The 23062-nt window shown below is 34.4% G+C and overlaps 1 protein-coding gene across 4 annotated transcripts in view; it reads left to right on the top strand.

Annotated features, from left to right (window-relative positions):
* The window catches only part of SLC27A6 (solute carrier family 27 member 6), a 37970-nt gene extending 15172 nt beyond the window's left edge, over positions 1 to 22798 (top strand). For 2 of the 4 annotated variants that reach the window (XM_032096831.1, XM_032096828.1), the window contains 6 exons: positions 7274 to 7468; positions 13998 to 14088; positions 15879 to 16077; positions 16662 to 16759; positions 18755 to 18885; positions 20957 to 22057. In XM_032096831.1, coding sequence (XP_031952722.1) covers positions 7274 to 7468; positions 13998 to 14088; positions 15879 to 16077; positions 16662 to 16759; positions 18755 to 18885; positions 20957 to 21133 — 891 coding nt within the window. In that variant the 3' untranslated portion in view covers positions 21134 to 22057. The other 2 variants (XM_032096829.1, XM_032096830.1) reach the window with 2 other exon arrangements.
* The last annotated feature ends 264 nt before the right edge of the window (positions 22799 to 23062 follow it).

Genomic DNA, 23062 nt, shown 5'->3' on the forward strand with positions numbered 1-23062 from the left:
ATTGCATCCTGAGGCTTTTGGAAAGATAGGAATGATAATGCAGCATCTCTTTCCTGCTCTTCTGTGGAGAAGACCTGAATCCTGAAATGTGTTACAAACAGAGTGTAGAAATCAGTTTCCTCAATCGTTATGTCCTGTTTTCTACTTTCATAAGCTGTGATGCAGTATGACAGTATTTGTATGATTTGTGATACCTTACGTGAAATAGGTGAACTCTCTATTAAAACCAGTTCATTTCTACTTGTATTCAAAGTCTGTTTCACAAGGAATTGTATAATTGCTTAGAATTTCCCATTTAATATGTGTCCTGGTTTATGTCCGCTTGGTATTGAGACAGTGTTATCCTCCAGCATCAGTAACAATTCTTATTTCCTTGGGGTTACCTAAGAGTATAAGACCATGTATATCAGCTTTCAGACTTTGTTTTGTTAAGCTGAGGCAAGACAATCTCTCTACTAGATACAGTTTGGCCAAGGGATCCCATCTTTGGATGGGATTAAGCTCTCTTAAGTGACTTAAGATGCTTAGAGATTTCTTTTGTTAAAACTCTTCTGTGTTAGGACAATAGTAGTTTAGAAGGAGAAAACAAGGAATTCAATTACTGGGATAAGGAAACAGAATGAATATCTATATCCCTGCAGTTGACTCAAGTTTGTGGAAAGGGGTGTAAGAATGGGGTTTATGTAGTTGGACAGCACTAGTCACTCACCTAGAAGCAGTTTTCCTTAAAGGAAGGCAATTTAATAGTCATGTAAGCAAGGAAAAATTAGTCAGCAGACACTTTCCTACAATTCAGATTTTACTTGTAATTACATTTTATTCCCCATTAAAGTTTAGCTCAATTTATGTTCAGTATTGGAAATTGTTCTTTTTAATATCCTTAAAATGTAGAGTGGAAATTTGTCAAGCCCCTTGCAAGTTTTTGGCATAAAGATTTTATTGAATTCCCCAAACCAGTAACGTGACACAGTTACAAACAACCACATCTCTACCTTCCATGAGAAGGCTCCTAAGAATTTTTACATGTCATTAAAATTTGATTTACAGGGGGAATTTTGCAATTTATTTATTCTTCTACTGACCTATCCTTTAAAAAAAAATTGAAACCATTTGCATGTGTCATAAGACATCATTCTTAATCCAAGGTGTTGCTGATTTACTGCAGTATTAACAGTGCCTAAAATGAAATTGAACACTGTTTTTACATACTGTTAGAGAAAATAGAACTTTTAGACTAAGAGCATATCCAGCACATCTGAGATTGAAGCTTAGAAAAGGCCATGAGATTTGGAAGCTTGTATTTTTTCCCTCTAGACTGTATCAATTGATCTTATAAAAACCAGATTGTATGTCACAGCAAACTTTGTGCTTTCAACTGCCATACCTACAACAACAGTATTATTTTTAAAAAGTGGCTTTATAAATACATTATAAACCCACCTATTTTTCCTACTGCCTTTTGATACTTATGTGTACTGGCATACCTCTCTTGGTATCATCCACAGATGATCCTGTGTCTGTTTTCTCATTCTCCCCACTAATAATGGTAGAGGTTTTCAGACATTCTTTGTGGCAAATGTCTTCTGTAATGCCTTAGGAAGCATTAGTTCTTCATATGCAAAACAGCACTGAAGGCTAGTTACAATGTCAACTACTGGTTCTGGCATGGTGGATCAAGACTTTTCTGAGTGTTTAAAAGGTCGTACAACTTGACCAGTTTCTCTTCTTCCAGCTTTCAGTTTTTCGTAGACTCATCTTTTGGGTTAAACTAGTGGAGTCATGCAGAAAACGTCCTTATATTAAAGCCTGGAAATCACAGTCATGCTTTCACAAAGGGAAGCTTCATATTCCTCACAGAATACTGTGTGCAACAAGCATCGCAAGAAATAATCTGTGTGTGCTTTAATTCTCTGAATTGATCTTTGAGAAGTTGTCTGTAATTTGTTTTGACTAGTGTGCTCCTGGGGCAACCACCAAAACCAAAACAATCTACTTCATATTACTGGGTGGAACACAGACAAAAGTGACTTTTTTTTGTTGGTAGATATTTTCTGAGGAAATGGGAGTACAACTAAACAAAACATTTAGAAGAGCTAAATGAAGAAAACTTATTTTAGAATATAATTCTAGTAGATTACCAGGAGATTGATTATTAAAAATGGGGTGAGAATGAGCTTACTATTTAGTATCTCTAGTGAGCTACTAAATAGTAAGCAAGCAGTTTCTGAACTAGAAAGATACGTCCTTTTCCTACTGTTCCTGTTCTTTCTTAAGGTGCATCTCTTCACACCCTTCCTGTTTTCTTTTATTTGTATTTTTAAATTTGGGTATGTGTTTTGCAAAAAATCTAGTTGCAGTTTATAATTATGCATTACTAAATAATGAACATGGATGTGCATCTTGAAAAATGTATTCCATCTATAACAGTAGGATATCTCCCATCTTATTGTCTTCTAAACTACCTGATGCCCCTTTTTCAGGGCTAATGTATCAGTAGAGGAACTGGTGAATGTGTTGTTACATACACACCTTGTAAATACTTGAATGCAAATCCTGAGTCATCTGTCTTATCATATTTTATAATTAACAGATGCATTCTCAGGCCCTGAGATTGCTTTCACTTTCATCAAGGCCATGATACAGAGAGCACTTCATGCCTCCTTTTCCTTGAATTATCTTTGTTTCTCTCACTTTGGATTTTCCTTATGCAAAAATAATAGAAGTAGGACAATGAACTTGTTTTCTTGTATTTCTTTAAAGCAGCTGCTCAGCACATTTTTTATGTAGCTGCAATTATGAATCCTTCTTGCACCAGTTAGTATACTGTTGATAGCGCTCTAAAAGGCATTTACCAACAGCTTAATCATGTAGATAGTCAAAGTGTTTTATTAAGAACACTTAAGGAGAAAAGACTGACAGATGAAAAATCCCAGGTATGTGGTATTTAATGTAATAAGGCAGATCTTGACTTGTCAATTAATTAATATACAAAAGAAACAAGCACACAAGATGGAGACATAGTGTGTCAAACTGATTTATGATGTGTGCAGATGTTTGGTACACAGTTCAAAGATCTTGGCAGAGTGAATGGAAAAGAATTCCAGGTGTATGGTAAGAATGTGCTCTTGCTTATTAATGCATTGATGTCAATAAAAAAGGCATTGAAAAAGTGCTTCACCTTTGCTGTTAGAAATAAGTGGATGTATACTGAACACCCATTTTATTTCAGACTCACTCTGAATTAAGAAAATAAAATCACGGTGCAGGAAAATAAACAGACATTTCTAGAAACCTTGGAAAGCTGTTACAACATTCTGTTATTCTAAAATCTCTTGTCCTAACTATCTGTGGAGAGCTATTAATACATTCAGAAACATGAACTGTAATTGAATTATCACAGGACGTGCAATTTGAACTTACTTGAATTTATCTTGTGGTAGCTGACCAGGGGAAGGCACTGAGTGCTTTGTGAATGAGATACTGTGAGGAAATACAGCTTTTAGTGTAGGAGGTGTTAATTTGGTACTGTGTTTTTGCAGTGGGCTACAAATACACATGCACACAATTCCTGCATGCCAACTGTTGCAGGGCAGCTGGCTGACATGCCACAGCTTGATCAGGTGTCAAGAATGGCACAGGGATAGCAGAGCTTTTCTGCTGGAATAGAGATGTATTAGGTGACTCCTTGGAATTCCTTCCACTCCTTAATTCTATTTATTGTACCAAAGGGAAGCTGGTTGATGAAATGCCATCTGAATATGGTGGAAATACAAAGCATGACTATTTGGTCTAGTCAGCTTAAAGCATAAGTTTCTGCATATTTGTTTTATTTCTTTTTTCATTAGGACACCCTAAGTGTTTGTCATTCAACCATGTTTTTGTAATTTGTTGGAATTATCATCTCTTTTCCTTTCCTTCTCTTACTTGCAGCATTTTATTTACTGCATAACTATTCAGCCACAGTGCCCATGGATACCAATATGCCTGTCCTAAGAGCTGGACTTTGGCAGTGATACGGACAATAATATATGTGATGATGTTTGATGTTAAAAAGAGGTGACAGATATTAGAATGGCTAACTCACTTTACTGTGGCTCACTTTACATTGAAAGCTAGTTACAGATAAAGCTAAAATGAACTAATATAATATATTAATTATAAAAATTATAAAAATAGATAAAATATAGCTATATTAATTTACTCACATGTAAAATGAATGTGAGTAAAACTCACTGCTTGAAGTTTCCCTAATTTTAATAACTTTTTTCATGCTTATTAAACCTGCTGGGAGATTAAATTACACATAATTTTAATTTTTATGGTTGAAAGACTGTTAAATGTATGACAGTTTTAATGTCTTCACCAGAAAGCCCTGCAGTACTCTCCAGGGAATCTTATATCAACAGACAGGTACAACTATGGTGAGCTGACTAGATCACAAATACAGCAGTTGTAGCAATGCAATCTAACAGTGAATCTATCTTAGTTGTGAAGAAGGGAATTACTGCCCTACCTTTTTAGAAAATTTGTTTTCTGTGATCAGTCCTTGATAACATCACATACCTTCTTTATATTTTTGCAAAAGGCCTGAGTGCTGTAAGAGCATCTCTTCCTAAATTGAGATGGCCTTACGTTGTACTGTTGATGTTGATGATAGGTGCTAACATTGCAAGGAAAGTAGGATGATGACGTGTCAGGTCTACTCTGCATCTTTTCCACTGCACAAACAAATTCCTGCTGTATTAATATAAACCAGCCAAAGTAATGTGAGGAACTGAAAGGTTCCTGCACTTATAAATGATGGGGTATTTGTTCTTTTGGGAAAAAAACCCGAACACCATAGTCCATGTAGGCCACTGTCTTCTAGCTCATCCTGGTTTGTGTCTTTTCAGCAAACAGCTATCAATGCTTTTCTTTTTCTTGAAGTATAAATAGTAGAAGCAAGGTCACCTTTTTATTAGCTTGGTCTCTAGAGGTTTTGAATGATCCTGGCCTGATGAAAGACTCAATTACTGTGTGTATATATATGCATATATTTATATCTTCTATTCATTGTGGAACAAAGAATTTCCTTGAAAGTATCTCTTGAGCTATTTTTTGTATCTTAGCAGAGGCAGTACATTTGAATAATTCAGTGACATCAGCAAGAGATAGCTGCAGTTTGGCTATGGACACATTCATTTCAGATTAGCATTGAAATTGCAAGGAAAATAACCCACTTTGAAAAGTTTTATGTTGAGCTGACAGGAATATTCTATAAATGGTGGCCAATTTTCTTGAGGGGAAAAAAAAATCCATTAAAAACTTTCCCGATTAAGTTCAAAGTAACACTGAAACAGTTTATTTTAAAAATTAATAATATTATTGCTGTTCATTGACAAGATAATGACTTTGAATATGTGATATAACAGATGCTATTATTTCAAGTATATGAAAAGCTACACTCTTGCATTGTGATATTGTGTGTGAAGTAGAAAAAACAAACCACTGAAAAAATGACATCTGTGGGCAACTTTTAGATACTTTGTTCCAGGCTATGTCTGAGTCAGATTCATAATGCTATGTAATGCAGCACTTGTTAATAATGATTTAGCATGAAGTCAGTGAAGTATGTGCTTATGTGTTTAGAAATTACTTTCACTTCTAAAGATAGGGGAAGGGGAAAAGCAAGAATTGGGTTGTTGTAAAAACAGAATTGGTAGTGACCAGGGTAGGCTGGTGAGTGATTTATTTTTGACGTAAAATTGCAGGATAATGCCTCAGACTATAACCTGTCAACACTTGCATCTAGTGAACTAGGTGCATTCCTTCTGCAAAGTCTTACTTTGCAGAAGACTCTAAAGATGAATGAATACATTTTTATCTTTCTGTCAGTTACTGGTTTTGAAGAGGGAAGAAAAAAACATAGATGGTCTTTGTGATTTAGAGGAACTTAAAATTCCATTGTGTTTGCAATTTTTCATTACAGTAGGAAGAATTCACATCCTCATGAAAAATTTAATTTCTCCAAGACATAAGTCTCTGAGGAATACTGCTGTCTATGTACTCAGTAGACGCTTTACTGTTTTTAACATCCAAATTATTAAAAAGATTCCTGTTTCACTCAGCTGACCAGATCTCTTGGCAAAAATAATTTGCTGTGATTTTATGTGAGACTAAAGGTGTTAAAATGGATTTTTAATATAAAGCCATAATTAATTCATACTGGTTTGGTGGGGGGGGATGCGTAATAGAAAAGTAGAAAATAGGGACTCTCTTTTCTGTAGTATATGTATGTGAATGTGTACATACATATATGTGTATATATATGTATATATATATGTAAAGAGGTGTTTGCATACATATATGTGAGTGTACGTAGATAGAGGTATGTGGAGACAGTGTTGCAGTGGCAGAGTGCTATGCAGTTCTGAAGGTATGTGGTAACAAATTGTACCTATGTTTTATGCTCTCTCAGTTCTAGGAAATTCTTTATTGCCACTTGAAATGGTTAAAAAGCGAGTCTTATTTTAAACTAGATGAAATTTTAAAAAAATAAACTCAAACAAACCCAAACAGTATAGATGTTTTGCCCTCTGGTACTTCAGCTTGAACATGATTGTATTTTAAAGGTAGTCCGTGCAATCTCAATGTTTGGGAATGTGTTAATAAAATTAGAACATCTTACTGAACTGGATGCATACTGTTGTGTTCATTGTGGTAAACAGGGGAGCTGACAGCAGTAAAGACTCACGATCACTAGAAATAATATATTCCAGTAACATTGAACAACCTTGCAAGTCTTAATATTGAAAAAAATACAGAAGATGACTCATATGCAATATGTGGGAAGGAGCATATTTTTTTAAAAGTGTGTGAAATCTAATTGTTTCCTCACAATCAGTCTGAAGACAAGAAAGTAACTATTCATCTCTTCTGACTTTAATCCTGTGACAGAAATAATTCCCGTCTTTCTCTCTTCTTCCCAATTTTTTAATTCCTCTGGGGAGAAATAGACTGAGACAATACAACTTTTAAAATATGGAAGTGTTTATATAAATTATTGTAGTCATAATTCATGAAATAATTTGTTCAACAAGAGAAGAGCTTACTACTTTGCAACTGTCCACCAGCTGTGCCAGTTTTCTTTAACTTCTTGAGTGTTTTTTTCCTTCTTTTTGTTTTTTTTAGTGGATGTATTTCGAAGAAGGTACATTTTATCTGCAATATATGCAGAAATCAAATGCAATTATCAGTATACGATATTTTAATATTTTTTTTCTTTTTTTAACAGAAGGAAGGAGAAAAAAATCACAAAGTCCGACTAGCAGTTGGAAATGGAGTAAGAAATGATGTATGGAGGGAATTTTTAGACAGATTTGGTGCTGTTAAGATCTGTGAGTTCTATGGTGCTACCGAAGGAAACATTTGTTTCATGAACCACACAGGAAAAGTTGGATCCGTTGGACGCACCAATTTCTTTTATAAGGTGACTATTTACTTACATTCTACTTAGTTAGTGGTAGTGCTGAAAAATTGTGTTTCTTAGTTTGAGTACAGTCGTAAGTCCAAGAAAAATTTTCTAACTCGGTTATTGCAAGTTAGTTGACCCTCTGTAAAATCTTGGCACCTGACCCAGTTAAACTCTCAGCAGTAACACTTGAGATTTTGCATAGAGTTCACAAGAGTCAATAAGGCCTTGGCTCTCTTCGGACAGTTTTGAGTAATCTGACAGTTACCAAGTATAGTTTCAGGCCTCTACTACATTAGAGGACAAAAGAAAAAGTTGGATTCATACCTAAGTTCTTTGTGCCTAAGAACTCAGCATCAGAAATAAGCATACAAATGTCCTATTCTGATTTACTTTTCTACAAATTATAGTTAGAAATGTGTTTATAGAGTATATTTATATTGCATATTGCTATGTAAATATTTGGCATAAATGGGAAAGAATAATAATATACTATAATAATTATATGCAGTATCATATAGAGAGATACAAATGTAATAGATATTTTATACCTAGGTGCAATTAAATGTAATTAACTCAAACTACATCTAGTCTGTATCAGTATTCAGAAATGTCAAATATAAGACAATACATATATAAACTCTGTTGATTTATTGTGACAGAGAATACTTGGCAAGATTATTAATTTTAAAATGCTATACCCCTTTATCTAAAGTCTGCTATATGTGTTTGCTGTATTCTAGGTTACTAAAACTAGAAAAAAAACCCTTCTGTATTTCATCAGCTTTGAAAATGGCAGTCATATGTCTTGGGGAGGAGGATTACATATTATTTATATCACACATTATGACTTTCCTCCATCCTTCCGAGTAAATGAAGAATTTATTTCTGCTTGAAATTCCCAGATAGACTTTTTCTTTTTGATCCTATTAGTATGACCTTTTAAGTGATTTGAAAGTCCCTAAGTAACACGTCCCAAGCTTTAGCTAATAATATGAAAGATGTTCAGTAAGCCTTTTTGCAAGGAGACTACATATTTATCATTATGTTTTTGTTTATGCCAGTTTTTACTCTTGAAATAAATAATACATCACGCATTGCCTGGAATTTTAAATGGACTGATACCTATCTATTTACAAGTCCTGTTGACTTAAATGACGTTTGTGCTCCTTAGGAGAACTGATAGCAAAACGTCCTGACAAAACTTCTTTTTAGAGAGTGATGTAAAACCGTTGTTTGGAAATACACCAGAGGTATCTTCTGATGACATGTAAATAGGTTTCTAGGCAGCATATGTTCCAGGGTCCACAACTTCAATACTCCGTCACCACATTACAATCACTACAGACTCTTTACACTTTGGGGCCAGAGGAATTCTTCACTTCTAATACAGGAACTCAGACTGCAGGGAAGAATCTGGAACCACACAGAAAACACCCCAGGAGCTAGTGTGTTGCTCAGAAACCACTGAAAGCTCAGGAATTTAAGCAGATGACTCCACTGATTCCCTGTCCTACATGTCTGAAGCTCTGTAGCAGGCATGGTGGCCATCCAGTGCTGATGGATATCTCCAGAAGGGTCCAGAACTGCTACAGGAAATCAGGAATCTGGAATTTAGGGAGTAGTAGGTGAACGAGGAACTGTAAACCTGATGTTAATTTTTGTTTCAGACTTTTCTAAGCCAGATGCCTTATTATCTTACAAGATTTTGCATGTGTTCCAAATCTGAGTAAGCTTGTCTTCAGTATTGCAGAACTTTTGGCAGAATTTTGACATAAGTCATTAACCTTTTGGAAATACCATGTAAAGTCCACAGCAGATAAAGATTAAACTTGCAACTAGCTGTGTATTTATTTAATCATCTGTATTTTTAATCAAGTAGCATGGTGATTTTGCATGTGGCATTAAATATGTATTTTAAGGCCATAGGTAAGTTAATTTTTACTATTTCAGGCAAGTGTTATGGGGGGTTTTTTAAATACATTTTGCGGCTTGCAGATTACTAAACAATGCCTTCTGAAGTGTAGCTGTTGTTTGTTTTACTTCAGTCTAAATGACATCCACGAGACAAGTAGTGATATGTAATGGAGAGCAGCATTATTTCTGATTTGCTGACCTGTGAATGATCTGAAGTTGGAAAGAATATCTGTCTCCTGCTGTAAAGCAGACAAGGGCACAGACAAGGCCTAGCTACCCAATTCCCAGCGTTTGTTGTTTCTTCAAAGACATGCTACAACAGCTTTTGAAGCATTCTCTTGACACACAGGACAACATTCTCTTTCACACACTTTCTAGGGATTTCCTAAACACTTATTTCTTAAACTGGGAATAGAAAGAAAGAGAACTGAGAAAGTGGGAGGAAGAGGCTTGTGTGCTCTTATATATGATACACTAAAGGAGAAGGAAGAAACTTGCTCTCTTCCTACAGCATAATTGCACAACTAGCAACAAAGTAAATGCAGTACAAAGCCCTATATGTACAGAGGGAATAATAGCAGAAAGGTTCAAAGTATAACATTTTTAGCAGGGAAAAAGGAAGATAAATAGGAGTGCATTCCTGTTGTAGGTAGTGACAATGGTACAGTTTGTAAAGGTGAAATACAGATAAAAGATACAGCTCTTAAAGGCAAGCTGAGCTCCCAGAATGAGCCAAGTAACTTCTCTGCCAGTTACTGCTAAGGGCTGGGGACAAATGCTTGTGATAGATATGAAGGTTCTGTAGAACACATTTATTTTCATAAAAATATTGGAAGACATAAGCTAATAAGAAGAAATGGATGAATGTTACAGCTGTTGCCAGAAGTCACTGTATTTAAGATGTTAACTAAAAGCAGTGCTCATGTTTGCACTTGTTTCTTTTCACACTGTGTTCTTTATATGAGGGATTGGTTCACGTGATTGAAAGCCTCCCTGTGGAATATGAATAAATCTTTCAATAAAGATGTTTGCATAGAGTCAATGAACAGAGAAGTAGAAGCCTCCGAATAGCTTTTCAGCTGGTAAAACTTAAAATGTTTTACAAATAGATAGTGTATTGATTAACTCAGTAATATAATAAATTGCTGTTTAATCTTTGCATCTGACATACTATGTATCTAACAAATGTTAATAATCAATTTTGTTATATATGACATACATTATGTATGTATTTATATAAATGCGATATGGGAAAAATCTGGAAGACCCTCAGTTGTGTCTATCAAATATATATAAAAGTCTCTCACTCCTTAAATTCTGAGTGATGGCAGACAACAAAGAAGCTTGGGATTAGTGAGATCCAAGGAAGCTTATGAGAAGGGCTAAAAATAACACGTGGCATGTTCACCTGAAAAGCATTATGAAAAAAAAAAAATCCAAACTTTATTTGTAAATGTAATTTTTCATTATTTTAAGCATAGATATTCAAACTATCACAGGAATCTAAGTCTCTTACTCAAAACTGTGTAGATAAAAATCAGCTTTGAGCTGAGAAGCACTTAAATCTTACAACATATTTAAATAATTTCAGTATATAAAATGTCTTTCACACAGCCATTCAGAATTAGTATTATGCACTTCTTCATGCAGTAATAGAACTTGTGGCAGACGAGAAATCTTTTAGTTTAAAAGTAAACAAAGCTAGTTTTAAGCAAATTTTCAGATCGTGGAGAAATCTGTTCACAAGAAGAATACTGATTTGTAAATCCAAGCAATGGAAGCTCCTAAGTTCATTGGCCAATGAAAATTAATGTTGTTTCTTCTCCTTTGACTAATTTTGAGCTAAAATAATGTACTACAATTGTATTCTAAGGTATTATTTTCTTACATGTCATGTAAGAAAACAATGTGATTCAGTTAATATCAAACGTAGCTTAAAAGATTTGTTTCTTGGTTTTGTTTACTTTGGCTAACAACACTGTGTGGAGGACTTATGCATCTGCTCTTTACAGCATAAATAAGCCATTACAAGTATATTTAAAAGCTGTCTCTAAGATACAATGATATTATGCTCCAAAATTTTTTTCTTACATTTCAGTTTTCAAAGATGCTTGAAATTAAATCTAGTACATGTAATGTTTGGTTTAGAAACTGATATTCTCCCAGAGAATTCAAAACCACTTCATCTCTAAAACAAGTAATAAAGAGCTTGTGATCTCTGTTTTCTGATGAAGGTTCTCTGAGCATTCTCTGCGAGTTGAAACTTTAGGAATGTCAAAACTATTTTCAAAACAATATTTAAATCCACATATTTCCAATCAATTGAAAAAAAGAAAAAAGGGTGAGGGAAGCTGTTACTAGATAACATCTAGGCAGCATAGTAAGAGACAATAATGTTGCATGTTTACTCATTATAAGTTTCAGCTAGCTAAATTATGATCTTTTTTTGCTACATTTATGTCGTGCTTCAGAGAGTAAAATGTAGATTAAAATGACGAATGTTGAATGCAGTACTCTATGAAAATAATATGATAAGGCTTCAACAGCTCAGGTCCTCGTCCCATTAAAATTTGAATAACGAGTTGAACCAAATGCTAGTCTGTGCCCACACTAAATACTTTGCTTTGGAGCTTTCATTTTCTAGTATTTAATACGAAAAACAAGCTGCTTAGAATCATAGAATGATTTAGCTTGAAAAAGACTTTTGCACAGGCACAGCTGTTGGCACAGTCTCTGTATAGTTTCACGATGCATATATAATACAAGATGTGGTATTTTCTTTTAATTATGTATTTTCATGACTACTATTTCAAAAACTTAATTGGAATACACCTCATTAATATTCTGAAGTTGTAGGCAAAAAAATATGTATACAACATACTATAGTTATATATAATATAATAGTCTCAACAGTTTTTAGATTATCTCAGATACTGAATTACAGTTTCTGAGTATTTATAACAACTTAAAATTCTTCATTCTATCAGAGCTCAAGAGCTCTATCTTTTCAAAATACTACCCTGTATGATGCATTATTTTAAGCTATTCTAATTAGACACGAAAACACAATACATTTCATTTTATACCATTTCATTCTTATTATTTATATTTCTCATTGCATTTGGTCATATGAAACCTATTAAAGTAATAAATGTCAACGTAAAAAAAAAAGAAGGTGAAAAAGAGTAGCATTTAAATGTAGACAGCCAGAAAAAAAGACCCACTCCCATTCTGTTCCTCAAGAATAATCAATTATTTTCTAATTGAGGCAAACTTTTTGGCTCTCAAATTCTTGACTTTGGTAAATGGTTTAATCTGAGGTTAATAAAAATAATTACCCTTCACTTAATAAGAATAGTGTCCCATTCTTGCAACATTATTTTGCACGCTATGACCTTTTTCCTTTGATCAATTGTTAAAATATCTTTTTATTTCAGACTTAGGGTAGAAAAAAACACAGTGCTGAACATTGAAAGTACTCAATGAACCAGTTTTGTCCATATGAGACTTAAACAGTGGGATTCAAGTTGCTCTTTATTCAGACTTCTTTGAGAAAAAAATTATTTGATATATTTACAACAACATATCAAATTAGGATAACGATGCAACTCTTCATCCAAATTAGTGGCAGAAAGGGAAAGAGATTTGTGTTTTAACATCCTACTCTTTACTTCAGTCACTTTCATATAACCTTCCCTAAGTTACATTGCATTTCTTTGTTGTGAAGAGTGTAGGTGTATATTCATGTTTTATAAAATTGTTCCCCTATTGCCAAGATTTCTCAGGAAAAGATAATTACATATCCTTGGTTTCACTAGTTGTTAAAGATTGCTGATGTATTTCTTTTTGAGAAAGCGACACAGAATCCCAGGCAATTCTAAATTGTCTCTTTAGAATAATAAAGAGACAATTTGGACTACCGCAAACACCATGGTCCAAATGGTATCAGGCATAAGGTATCTGTCAGTGTCTCGTAAAGGTCCAGTTTGGATTCATATCACAGCAGAAAAATGAAGTGAAATAAGAGTCAAATGCTGTATATTCAAGAAAGAAAAAAAAAAAGTCTTGCAGTTGCTAGTATTGATAAGAGTATCTTGTCCTCTCCTTCAGTTTGCTTGGAACCATGGGAGTACATATCCTTCTGCTGGTGCTCACTCCTACCACCATACAGAGAAAGTGAGAGGGAAGAACTGAGGCTAGTTAAGGAAGAGTAAAGCCCAACAGGAAGCAGGTTTTCCTTTATGAGGCCTTTTACTTCCCAGCTGTTTCCAGTGCCAGAAGACCCCAAGAACACTTCATACCAGCCACCACCATTAAATGTCACTTAAATACTAGAGATACGCTCTTACTATGCTGACTGACGTAGCTCTTCTGCTGATGATGTGGATCCTATAACTTACTTGTAAGAAAATTAACAAAACGACAGTTCTATGTCTTCATTTACAAAACTGTTTTGATGTTGCTTACCTCCAGAAAATGGCATAAATTTACATACAGAGTATTTTCAGTTCTAAATGAAACTGCATTCTTTCAGATCAGCAAGACTGGAGTACAGGTTTCCTCATGTATATTTACTGCCACCAGATGTCACTGTGTAGATGAATAACTGATGACTTCTTCCCTTTTTTAGCTTTTTTTCCCATTTGATTTAATCAAGTATGATTTCCAAAAAGATGAACCAATTAGAAATAAGCATGGTTGGTGTGAAAAAGTTAAGAAAGGTAAGTATGTATTTTAATAGGATATTACGGCATATTGATTTTAATAAAAATACTTCAGAGAGTTGTTTTAAGGAGCCTTGCTATTGTTACTGCAATTTACCAAATCTTTGCTCTGAAAAAAAACAGTATGACTTTTGATCTCAGATAAAACAGCATTAAACGCACCAGTGCTGATATCAGAAGCACTCAGGAGATCCTTGGATATATTCACAGAGCAGAGGAGTTATGTTCAAAAATGATGCTATGGTATTATCTTTCAAAATATACCTAGTGACATCTGTGTTTTTAAAGGAGGCTAACATAAGGAAATGGTTGCCTAAGAGATCTACAGGAAGCACTGGTGGATTAGAGCAAATGCTTTTTGATGAGAGATTAAGGGTTTCTGACTACGTGATGTGATTCAGCTTAATAATTAAAAAAACCCCACCAACAAAACAAAACAACAAAAACCCAAAATTGCTTCCTTATGTCTGTCCTCAAAATATTTATCATGATTACAGAATCATGATTACACAAATTTTTCAGAGTGTTTATCAGATACTGGAGCATATATTGAAGTGTGGGAAGGTAACAGCTGAAACTGAAGCTAGAAAAACTCATATTAAAGGTCAGGCAGACAGCTTTAATAGGGAGCTGAAACACAATTTTCAAATGAGTTATGAGATTCTCTAACAGTTGGTAATCAAAGGTGGGCAATTTGAAGAAGGTATGTCCCCAAAAGCTGAAATTTTATAGGAATTTATCTCCAGGGATGCCACACTGACCTGTGAAGGGAACACATGCTCTAATTAGACACTTAGTCTAATTTTTTTCCAACTACACCACTCAGTCTAATAAAAAGTATTATCTCTGTCTATAATCTTTGTTTTTTCCATGTCTTATTTCTTCAGAGCATTATGGCTGCAATGATACTACCAGTGAACTAAATACTTCCACTTTAAACTTACCAGTTTATGAAAAAAAAAGGCACAGCTGTTTTTTAAGGAGGCAGTCTCAAATTAAAAATTGTGACTACTTTTGGAAGCATTTTGTTATATTTTCATATTTATAATTCTTGTCTCTGATACAAAGTAATGTAACTATTAAGCTTTATTGTTCAGAACTTGCTCCCAAAAAGGGTATTTCATACAATTGTTCCATGTTCTGCAAACTAACACCTTGATACTCTACATGCATAACAGGATAACCCTTTCCTCTATGCTCCCTACATTTTGAGGAAAAAAAATTGTATTAAAACTTCTATATTGTGCTCCAAAAAGTAAACTGATGATGCTGTATCACTTAAGAAGTCACAGAATCATAGAATATTCTGAGTTAGAAGGGACCCAGAAGGATTAAGTCAAACTCTTTAAGTGGATGGCCCTCACAGGGATTAAACCTACAAGCTCAGTGTTATTAACACCAGGCTCCAACCAACTGAGGTAATTTCAGTGTTCTCAGAACTTCTGAAAAGAGACTAAATAGGGACATAATGCCTGGGTTGAACACCTGCTTTTGATTAACAGTAGTTTTTCATTAGGAAGCTGATGAAGCTGAGACTCATTGGAAAGTCAGTAACATGGGGGAAGTAAATTCAATATTAACTTGAATTGTGCACTTTCAGAGGATAATAAACTACTAATGAGCTTGCAATTGACAGATGACCATTCTGGTAGAAACCTGATGGGTCACCAGTAAGAAATACAAGTGATTGTGAATTTGAGTGGACAATATTGTAAGTAATATTAATGTCAGGTACATAAATGGCCAATGATGTTCTAGGTTTATATTCTTTCAACTTCTCCATATAGGGGAGGCTGGTCTTCTGATTTCCAAAGTCAACGCGAAGAACCCCTTCTTTGGTTACGCTGGCAATAAAAGACACACAGAAAAGAAATTACTCTGTGAGGTATTTAAGAAGGGAGATCTTTATTTTAATACTGGAGATCTAATGGTTCAAGACCATGACAATTTTCTATATTTTTGGGACAGGATTGGAGATACCTTCAGGTATAATTATTGTTTCTTTTCACATTTCTTCATTAAAGATATACAGAATAGAATAATGTGGTTATATTTGTTTTTGACTGGAACTATTCAATTTATTGGTATTGTGATGTAGTTTATAATGATTCTGAAGTGGATGATAGGGGCTTAATTTTGTCACAAGTGTTCCTTAATTAATAATCCTGTGGATTTGAATGGCTCATTTTCAGAACGGTTTGTAGGAATTCCAGCTCTTTGAACACTCTTCAGTAAGCATGTAACTAGTGATGCATTTGCTGTGAGCAAGGAAGTTGGGTATTGGTGTTGAAAAAATGTATCAAATAGTAGAGCTTGGCCACATTTGATGCATTTATATACATGTAAAAAGCTTGGAAACAATTGCATTGATCTTCAATGCCCCCTACAGTGTTCTAATACTCATTAAGGTTTGAATTGCAACATTGTCTTCTGGTGATCCAATTCCAGGGTGACAAGTGTGAAAAAATTTGAGGTGGTGTTAGTCTGAAATGAATGGAGTTTCTACTAAAGTTAATGTTTTTTTAAAGAGGAGGTGTCATGGGATAAAATTATTTTTTCACACATTTTAGATGGAAAGGGGAGAATGTTGCCACTACAGAAGTTTCTGATGTCATTGTAATGTTGGACTTCATACAAGAAGCAAATGTTTATGGTGTGTCTGTGCCAGGTAAAAGCTTTAGTTACACGTTTTTCTTCTCCCAGGTTAGTTGTTAACCCTCATAACTCTTCTTATTTTGTGTTTCAAACATATGAATCATGTTTGATTGATTCATCTGTTTAATACCCAGCTAAAATGTAGATTTTGATGCAGATAATGAAAATACCACTCGATTGTGAATGAGCCAGTGAATCATGCATTTTTTATCTGCATGCAATGAGGAGTATTTTTGAAAATTTTCCATGCATAAATTTGTGATAGCTATATAACCTAAATTAAAATATAAAGGTTTATTAAATTCACATCTGTGGAAAATCTAGACACGTGTCAAATAAAATACAACTTCAAAAATTAACTGTAATGTAACTCTAAAGGAAAATGTGTGAATACATTATTCTGTCTTATTTCACTTAGCCTCATAAAATAACTGTAAACAGCTAAGTTACAAAACCAAGAAGAAAGTGAAAAAGAATACAAAGAGGAAAATGAATCTGTAAGGAAAAAAATACATTAATTTCTTTTTAATAGGTTCTCTTTTTGTTATTTTTCATGAGATCATATGGGCTTGATTCTCATTCATGCTAAAACTTTTTTAAAAATATATGCTAGGTCTCTCTGGGATAAATATACATTTCTGTATGGGAGACTGTTTGATGCTGTTCTTTGTGTTGGTGGCTAAAACAGTGTTGATAACTTAACAGTGCTTGGCTACCACTCACTGGAGCTTGCACAGTACCAAGGCTTTCTCAGTGCATGAGAATGCTGGGGACAGCAAGAACTTGGGAGCAGATGTAGATGGTACAGTGGTCTGAAACTGCCTAAAGATATTCCATATCATATGATGCCATGCTTAGTTATTAAAGCTGGAGGAAATGAAGAGGATGAGAGGTTTTTGATTGTGGCATTTGTCTTCCCAAAAAAACACTACATTCTCTGCTTGAGGCCCTGCCATGGAGGAGGTAGCTGGACATCTACCTGATGATGGGAAATATTGAACGATACCCTGGTTTTGCTTTGCTTGTGCATGTATCTCTTCCTTTCCCTATTAAACTGCCATTACCTTAACCCTTGAGCCTTCCTTTCCTTCACTTCCCTTTCTGTCCCATGGAAGAAGGGATGGAACATGAAGCTGACTGGATGTTTGATTGTTGGCAAGGATAAACCCACCACAAAATGATAAAGGAGTTTAAAATGAGAAAAGGTGTCACTTACCTGTATTTTAAAGCCATACAATAAGAAAGATCATAGAAAGAAGACTGTCTGAAAATCAGACTCATAAGTATGAGAGACACTCATTTCCTATACAACACTTACCTGTTTACCTACTCAGTTTATCTGACTGTCTTGATAATTGCACTTAAACAAATCAAGTTCCTTACAGATTTTGTAGCATTACCAAAAATTAAACCACAACAAAGATAAGGTTGGCAGAACATATCTGGTGTTACTACTAGCTGATGGTTAAAGTGTGCAGTTACTTTTGATAGCTGAAGTTCATTGCTTTTACATTTTACCTATTTTGTTCTTTCCCAAAGATGCACAGTGCTCTCCTTTTCCAGATAAAACAGTACGAACTTTTAATCTCTCTCTCTGTTAATTCAGATCCACAGTTTTGAGAAAAGATACTGGCAGGAGAAAGAGACTAAAACAGAAATGAAGACATAATTGGCTAGTCCAGGAAAGAGGCTCATCACTCTTGTTTTTGAGAGAGGAATGTTGTTGATGTTAATCCACATTTATCCATTATATCAAGCATGGAACTCCATTTACTCTTACCCGCCACATTCATTTACAGCATCATTGCTTAACTGATCACTTGAATGATCTCCAAGTACATGTAATACCACATAAAATAGGAATGAGATCTTGCAGCTTTACTGAAACTCAAAATATGATACATGACTTGGTTTGTTAATGAACTACAGTACTTTTTTATATGGTGTATCACTACAGTGTCAACTTTATTGACGTAACAAAATTCTCATCTCTCTTCCTTTTGCACAGGTCATGAGGGAAAAGCAGGAATGGCTTCTCTTATCTTAAAGCACAATGCATCATTAGATTTGGAGCAGATGTATAAGCAAGTAGTGACCTATCTACCAAGTTATGCTTGTCCCCTTTTCTTAAGGGTCCAGGTAAGCTGCATTATTGCACTGTGTATACAAACATCTATATCATTTAAACACGGAGATGGCTAAGTGAATAACAAAAAGCCCTCTTTCACGTATCACTAGATTAGTTTTAAACCTAGTCCTATTTGCTGTCTTCATTAATGGAGTCCTGGAAAAGGGATTACACAAAAAGTCAATAAATTTGCAGATTATGTTTAAATGGGAGAAATTGTACAAATGAGCAAGGACAGAGATCATACAGAAGGATTTGGGCAGATCAGAACATGAGCATGGTGAAAGAAAAAGATTCAGATTTAAAATATGAACAATTGCATCTGAAGAAAAGAATCTAAAATCCATTTTATTCAGTGAAAATGAGAGAGAAATAGAGCTGAAGCAGGAGACAGTGACTGTGCACAATAAAATGAATGTTATTTTCTGTGTAACAATGACAAATGTTAAAGCAATTGAAAGGATACTAGATAAATTGAAAAGGTGAATAAAAAATGTATGTTATTGTTGTCACCGCGGTAATCAACAAAGTCATCCTTATTTGTGCACTGCTTTGCTCTAGTAACTGTCCAGTTAGTGGGGAAAAATAGTCCCTGCCCCAAAGAGTGTAAAAATGTAAATACAATACAGTGGACTACATAGGGCTAGGAAAAAATGTAACAGTATCAAAAGCATACAATATTGATAATCATGATAAATGAAGTCTGATGAGCATTTTCTGGTGTTTTGCAAACATAATGATAAAGACAAACAGAAAAATGTTTTTGAATATGTTTATGAAGGAGTCCCCTATGTTTGGGGAGCAGATAAAAAAATAGTCATTGTTTAAAGAGTGAAGGTAAGTTATGGAAGTTGTTGTCCTAGGCCACCTAAAGACTGAATACTGGTTCAGAATAAAGAAGGGAAACAAAAAATCTGTGAAAGACCTTGAAAGTGAAATATGCGTATATGTATATATCAATCTATCTCGTAAGTCCAGGAAGATATCTTTTGCAGCAACATTCAGATATGAGCAAGCAAGATTAGACTTGAGAATGTTGCAGTAGTCAGTTTGTGAAATTATGAGAATCTAGTCTAGATTTATTCCTGTACAGCTGTACAAAAAAGCCTTTATACTGGACAGAAGGAATCTGAATCTTGGTTGTTGCATTGATATCAAGTATTTGGAATTTAAATTAAAATTTAAATGCCTTCATTACAGATTAATTACTGTTGGTACAGCTGTCATTAACCAAGAAAGAAGGTAGTGGGTAGAACTTTTGAGGGAAAAATACTGAAAACGTATTAAGCTTGATCTGACATATAATCATATTTAGAAGATGTCAGAACATTTCTTAGACCAACCAGAACACAGGTAGATAAAATCAGTAGGTATGCCTGGGGTAGATAAAATGGCTCTTTGACTTTTTTTTTTTTGAATATAATACTTAATTTTTTGTATTCAGAGATGGTTTCATATATATAAAGATATAAAGACAGAAGAGAAGGTGATTGAGAGAGGTCATAAAGTTGGGCTGAGTATAGGTAGTCAGAATAGAGAAGACAGTCTCACTAGAGATGCCTCCCACTACTTTTTCGAGGGATACCATAGCACTGAAGCGGTCTGAAAACAAAATGAATGGTCAGATCCATCTTTCTTTGGACCTGGCTGAATATCAGTATGGCTGACTTAGTATGTGATTCTTTCAACCCCTTTTTTAAGGTGACAGTAGTCATAGATATAGTGCATTTCTTGAGTTTTATCATTAAGGAGTTCTTGGTAGTAAGAGGTAGTAAGAAGCTTTATGGTGTGTAGTTTCCTTTTATAATGTGCACAGTGAAGAAGATCGATTGTCTTGGGCATGCTGGGGCTACACCACGTGTGACACTAAAGAGACACTGCACAGGGATGCAGAAAGAAATGAGCTCTAGCTTTTGTCATCCACATGTCTGGTGTGGGTCTGTAGCAGCACACAAGCTCCAGTTTTCCAGTGCAATGAGAATAAACTTACTTAAAGCAAGTAAGACTTTGAAAAATAAATGTGAATGTGAGCAAAAGAAAAGTAGCTTCTTTTTCAATAATCTATCTTTCTCTCTGCTATAGGAAAGAATGGAAATGACAGGAACATTCAAACAACAAAAATTTCAACTTGTAGATGAAGGTTTTAATCCATCTACAATTACTGATCCTCTTTATTTCTTAGACAATTCTAAGAAAGCATATGCCTTGTTAACCAAAGAATTACATGAGATGATCTTGTCTGGGAAAATGAAGCTTTAATGAATTGACCAACTAATAGGCTATTAAGGGACAGTCGACAAGCTATTGTATGAGAAAACAATAAAATTCATCACCAGTATTTATACATCATTATCTAGAATAATGTTTTTTGTATTTGATATTTACATTCAGATATGTCTTATATCTTTACTTACTTGATCATTATTTTTCGGTAATCATTTTTTACCTCTTGAGACAAATTTCTAAGCAAATAACCTGTAAAACATAACTGAAATCTATTTTATATTAACTTTGGAATATAAATGCTGAATCTGATACTTTTTCTTAGTACTAAATGAACACAAATGATACATGGTATGATATATGGTAAAAAAAGGATCAACAGATGAACATATTGTGTTGTATGTTGTGTTTACAGGGAGAAAATATGCCAGTAAGATTTTTTTTTCTGTAGTTTACATACTTCTGAATATGTATTGTAAGAAGTAAAGGCTTGACAGTGGTTGGAACTAAAAAACTTTTCTGCAGAGGACTTTTCTGATGGGACATAAAAGAAAATGAAGCAGACAAAAGTGTTCCAAACAAATCCAAATACTAACATCACTGCTGAGCTTTTTTCCTGTCATAATCTGTGTTATTTCTTTTGTTAAACTGGCTGTTTGGACTGTCAGATTCTGAAGACAAAGCAAACTTTCGTGAAATGTTTAGCAGCAGATCAACAACAGACAGAGAAAATCTGCACACTTAATGGGGAAAATCATTTATATAGCATAAAAAGAATTATTGCAGCACTTTGTTATGCCTATTGATTAACAAAAAGCTGCCATACTCTTAGTAATGATTACTAGATATCATTATTTTATGAGAATAGAATATAGTTGAATTTTTAAACCACTAAATTTTATGTTCTAATAATTGCTTTTTCTAAGTTTTAAAATAAAGTATAAGATTATTTAAACCAAATACCATCCTGTCTCTGTTTGATTTAAGTCTGATTGCACAGTCTGTTTTCCAGCCTCTTTTGATACTTTATGTGCCCAGTGCTGTCTTCTAATGCATCGTGATGCCTGCTTTGATCAGCCAGAAGGAGTATCAGAGAATGCTGAAAGGGTGACTCTCTCCAGCACTGGGCATCCTAAGTCTCTCTCTTCCATCGTAACAGTGGTGTGAAACTAGGTTCTCATGAATGAGTAGGATGTAGCACACTTTAAAAATAATTTTCTTGTGTCTTTCTACTTTTTTCATCTAGCAAGACATTAGAATCTGTGTCAATTATTGAATCTTTGATTATCACTTTAACTGATTTTCTTAAAAAGCCAACCAAGGATGCAGTGAAAAATACATGAGAATCATAGCTTACTTATGTTTTTGAATACAGTATTCCTTACAGGACTGACAGTATAAATAAGCAAATTTACAGTCTTGCAATTTAGAAAGCAGTGAGATGTAACAAATACCTACCCCAACATCATGCTTAATGGTAGATGTTAATGTAAAATGCATAATGGAGAATGAAGATAATTGTTGCATAAGAATGGAAGGGGCTCACTATGATCTAGCACATCCTGAACAGTCCCACTTTTTCTGTTTCCTTAGGCAGTGCCCAAATGGCTGGCTGTAGCTGAAAGCTGGGGCAGGGCATGTTTGCCACTTACTGAGACAGATGGAAGTGCCATTACCTAGTCAAGAACTGCAAAATTTAAGAATGAGGTATTTATTATAAAGGTAAACCCAACTTTGCATGTTAGGCTGTGACTTGGAGCAAAGGATTCGTTGTTGAAATCAAAACTACTTTAACTCTTACATAGGTGTATACTTCAGGACCGCTTTTATTGCAACAATAAAAATTACATCCTTTCTATGGAAAATAATTATTTTCTGATTTTTTTTTTCAATATGGCACTCTGACATCCACAGTATTATGTTTAATCTTGTAGTATAATACTGAAGAATTCAGTGAAATCAATT

This window comes from Corvus moneduloides, chromosome Z (genome assembly GCF_009650955.1).
Source record: "Corvus moneduloides isolate bCorMon1 chromosome Z, bCorMon1.pri, whole genome shotgun sequence".
NCBI classification, from domain to species: domain Eukaryota; kingdom Metazoa; phylum Chordata; class Aves; order Passeriformes; family Corvidae; genus Corvus; species Corvus moneduloides.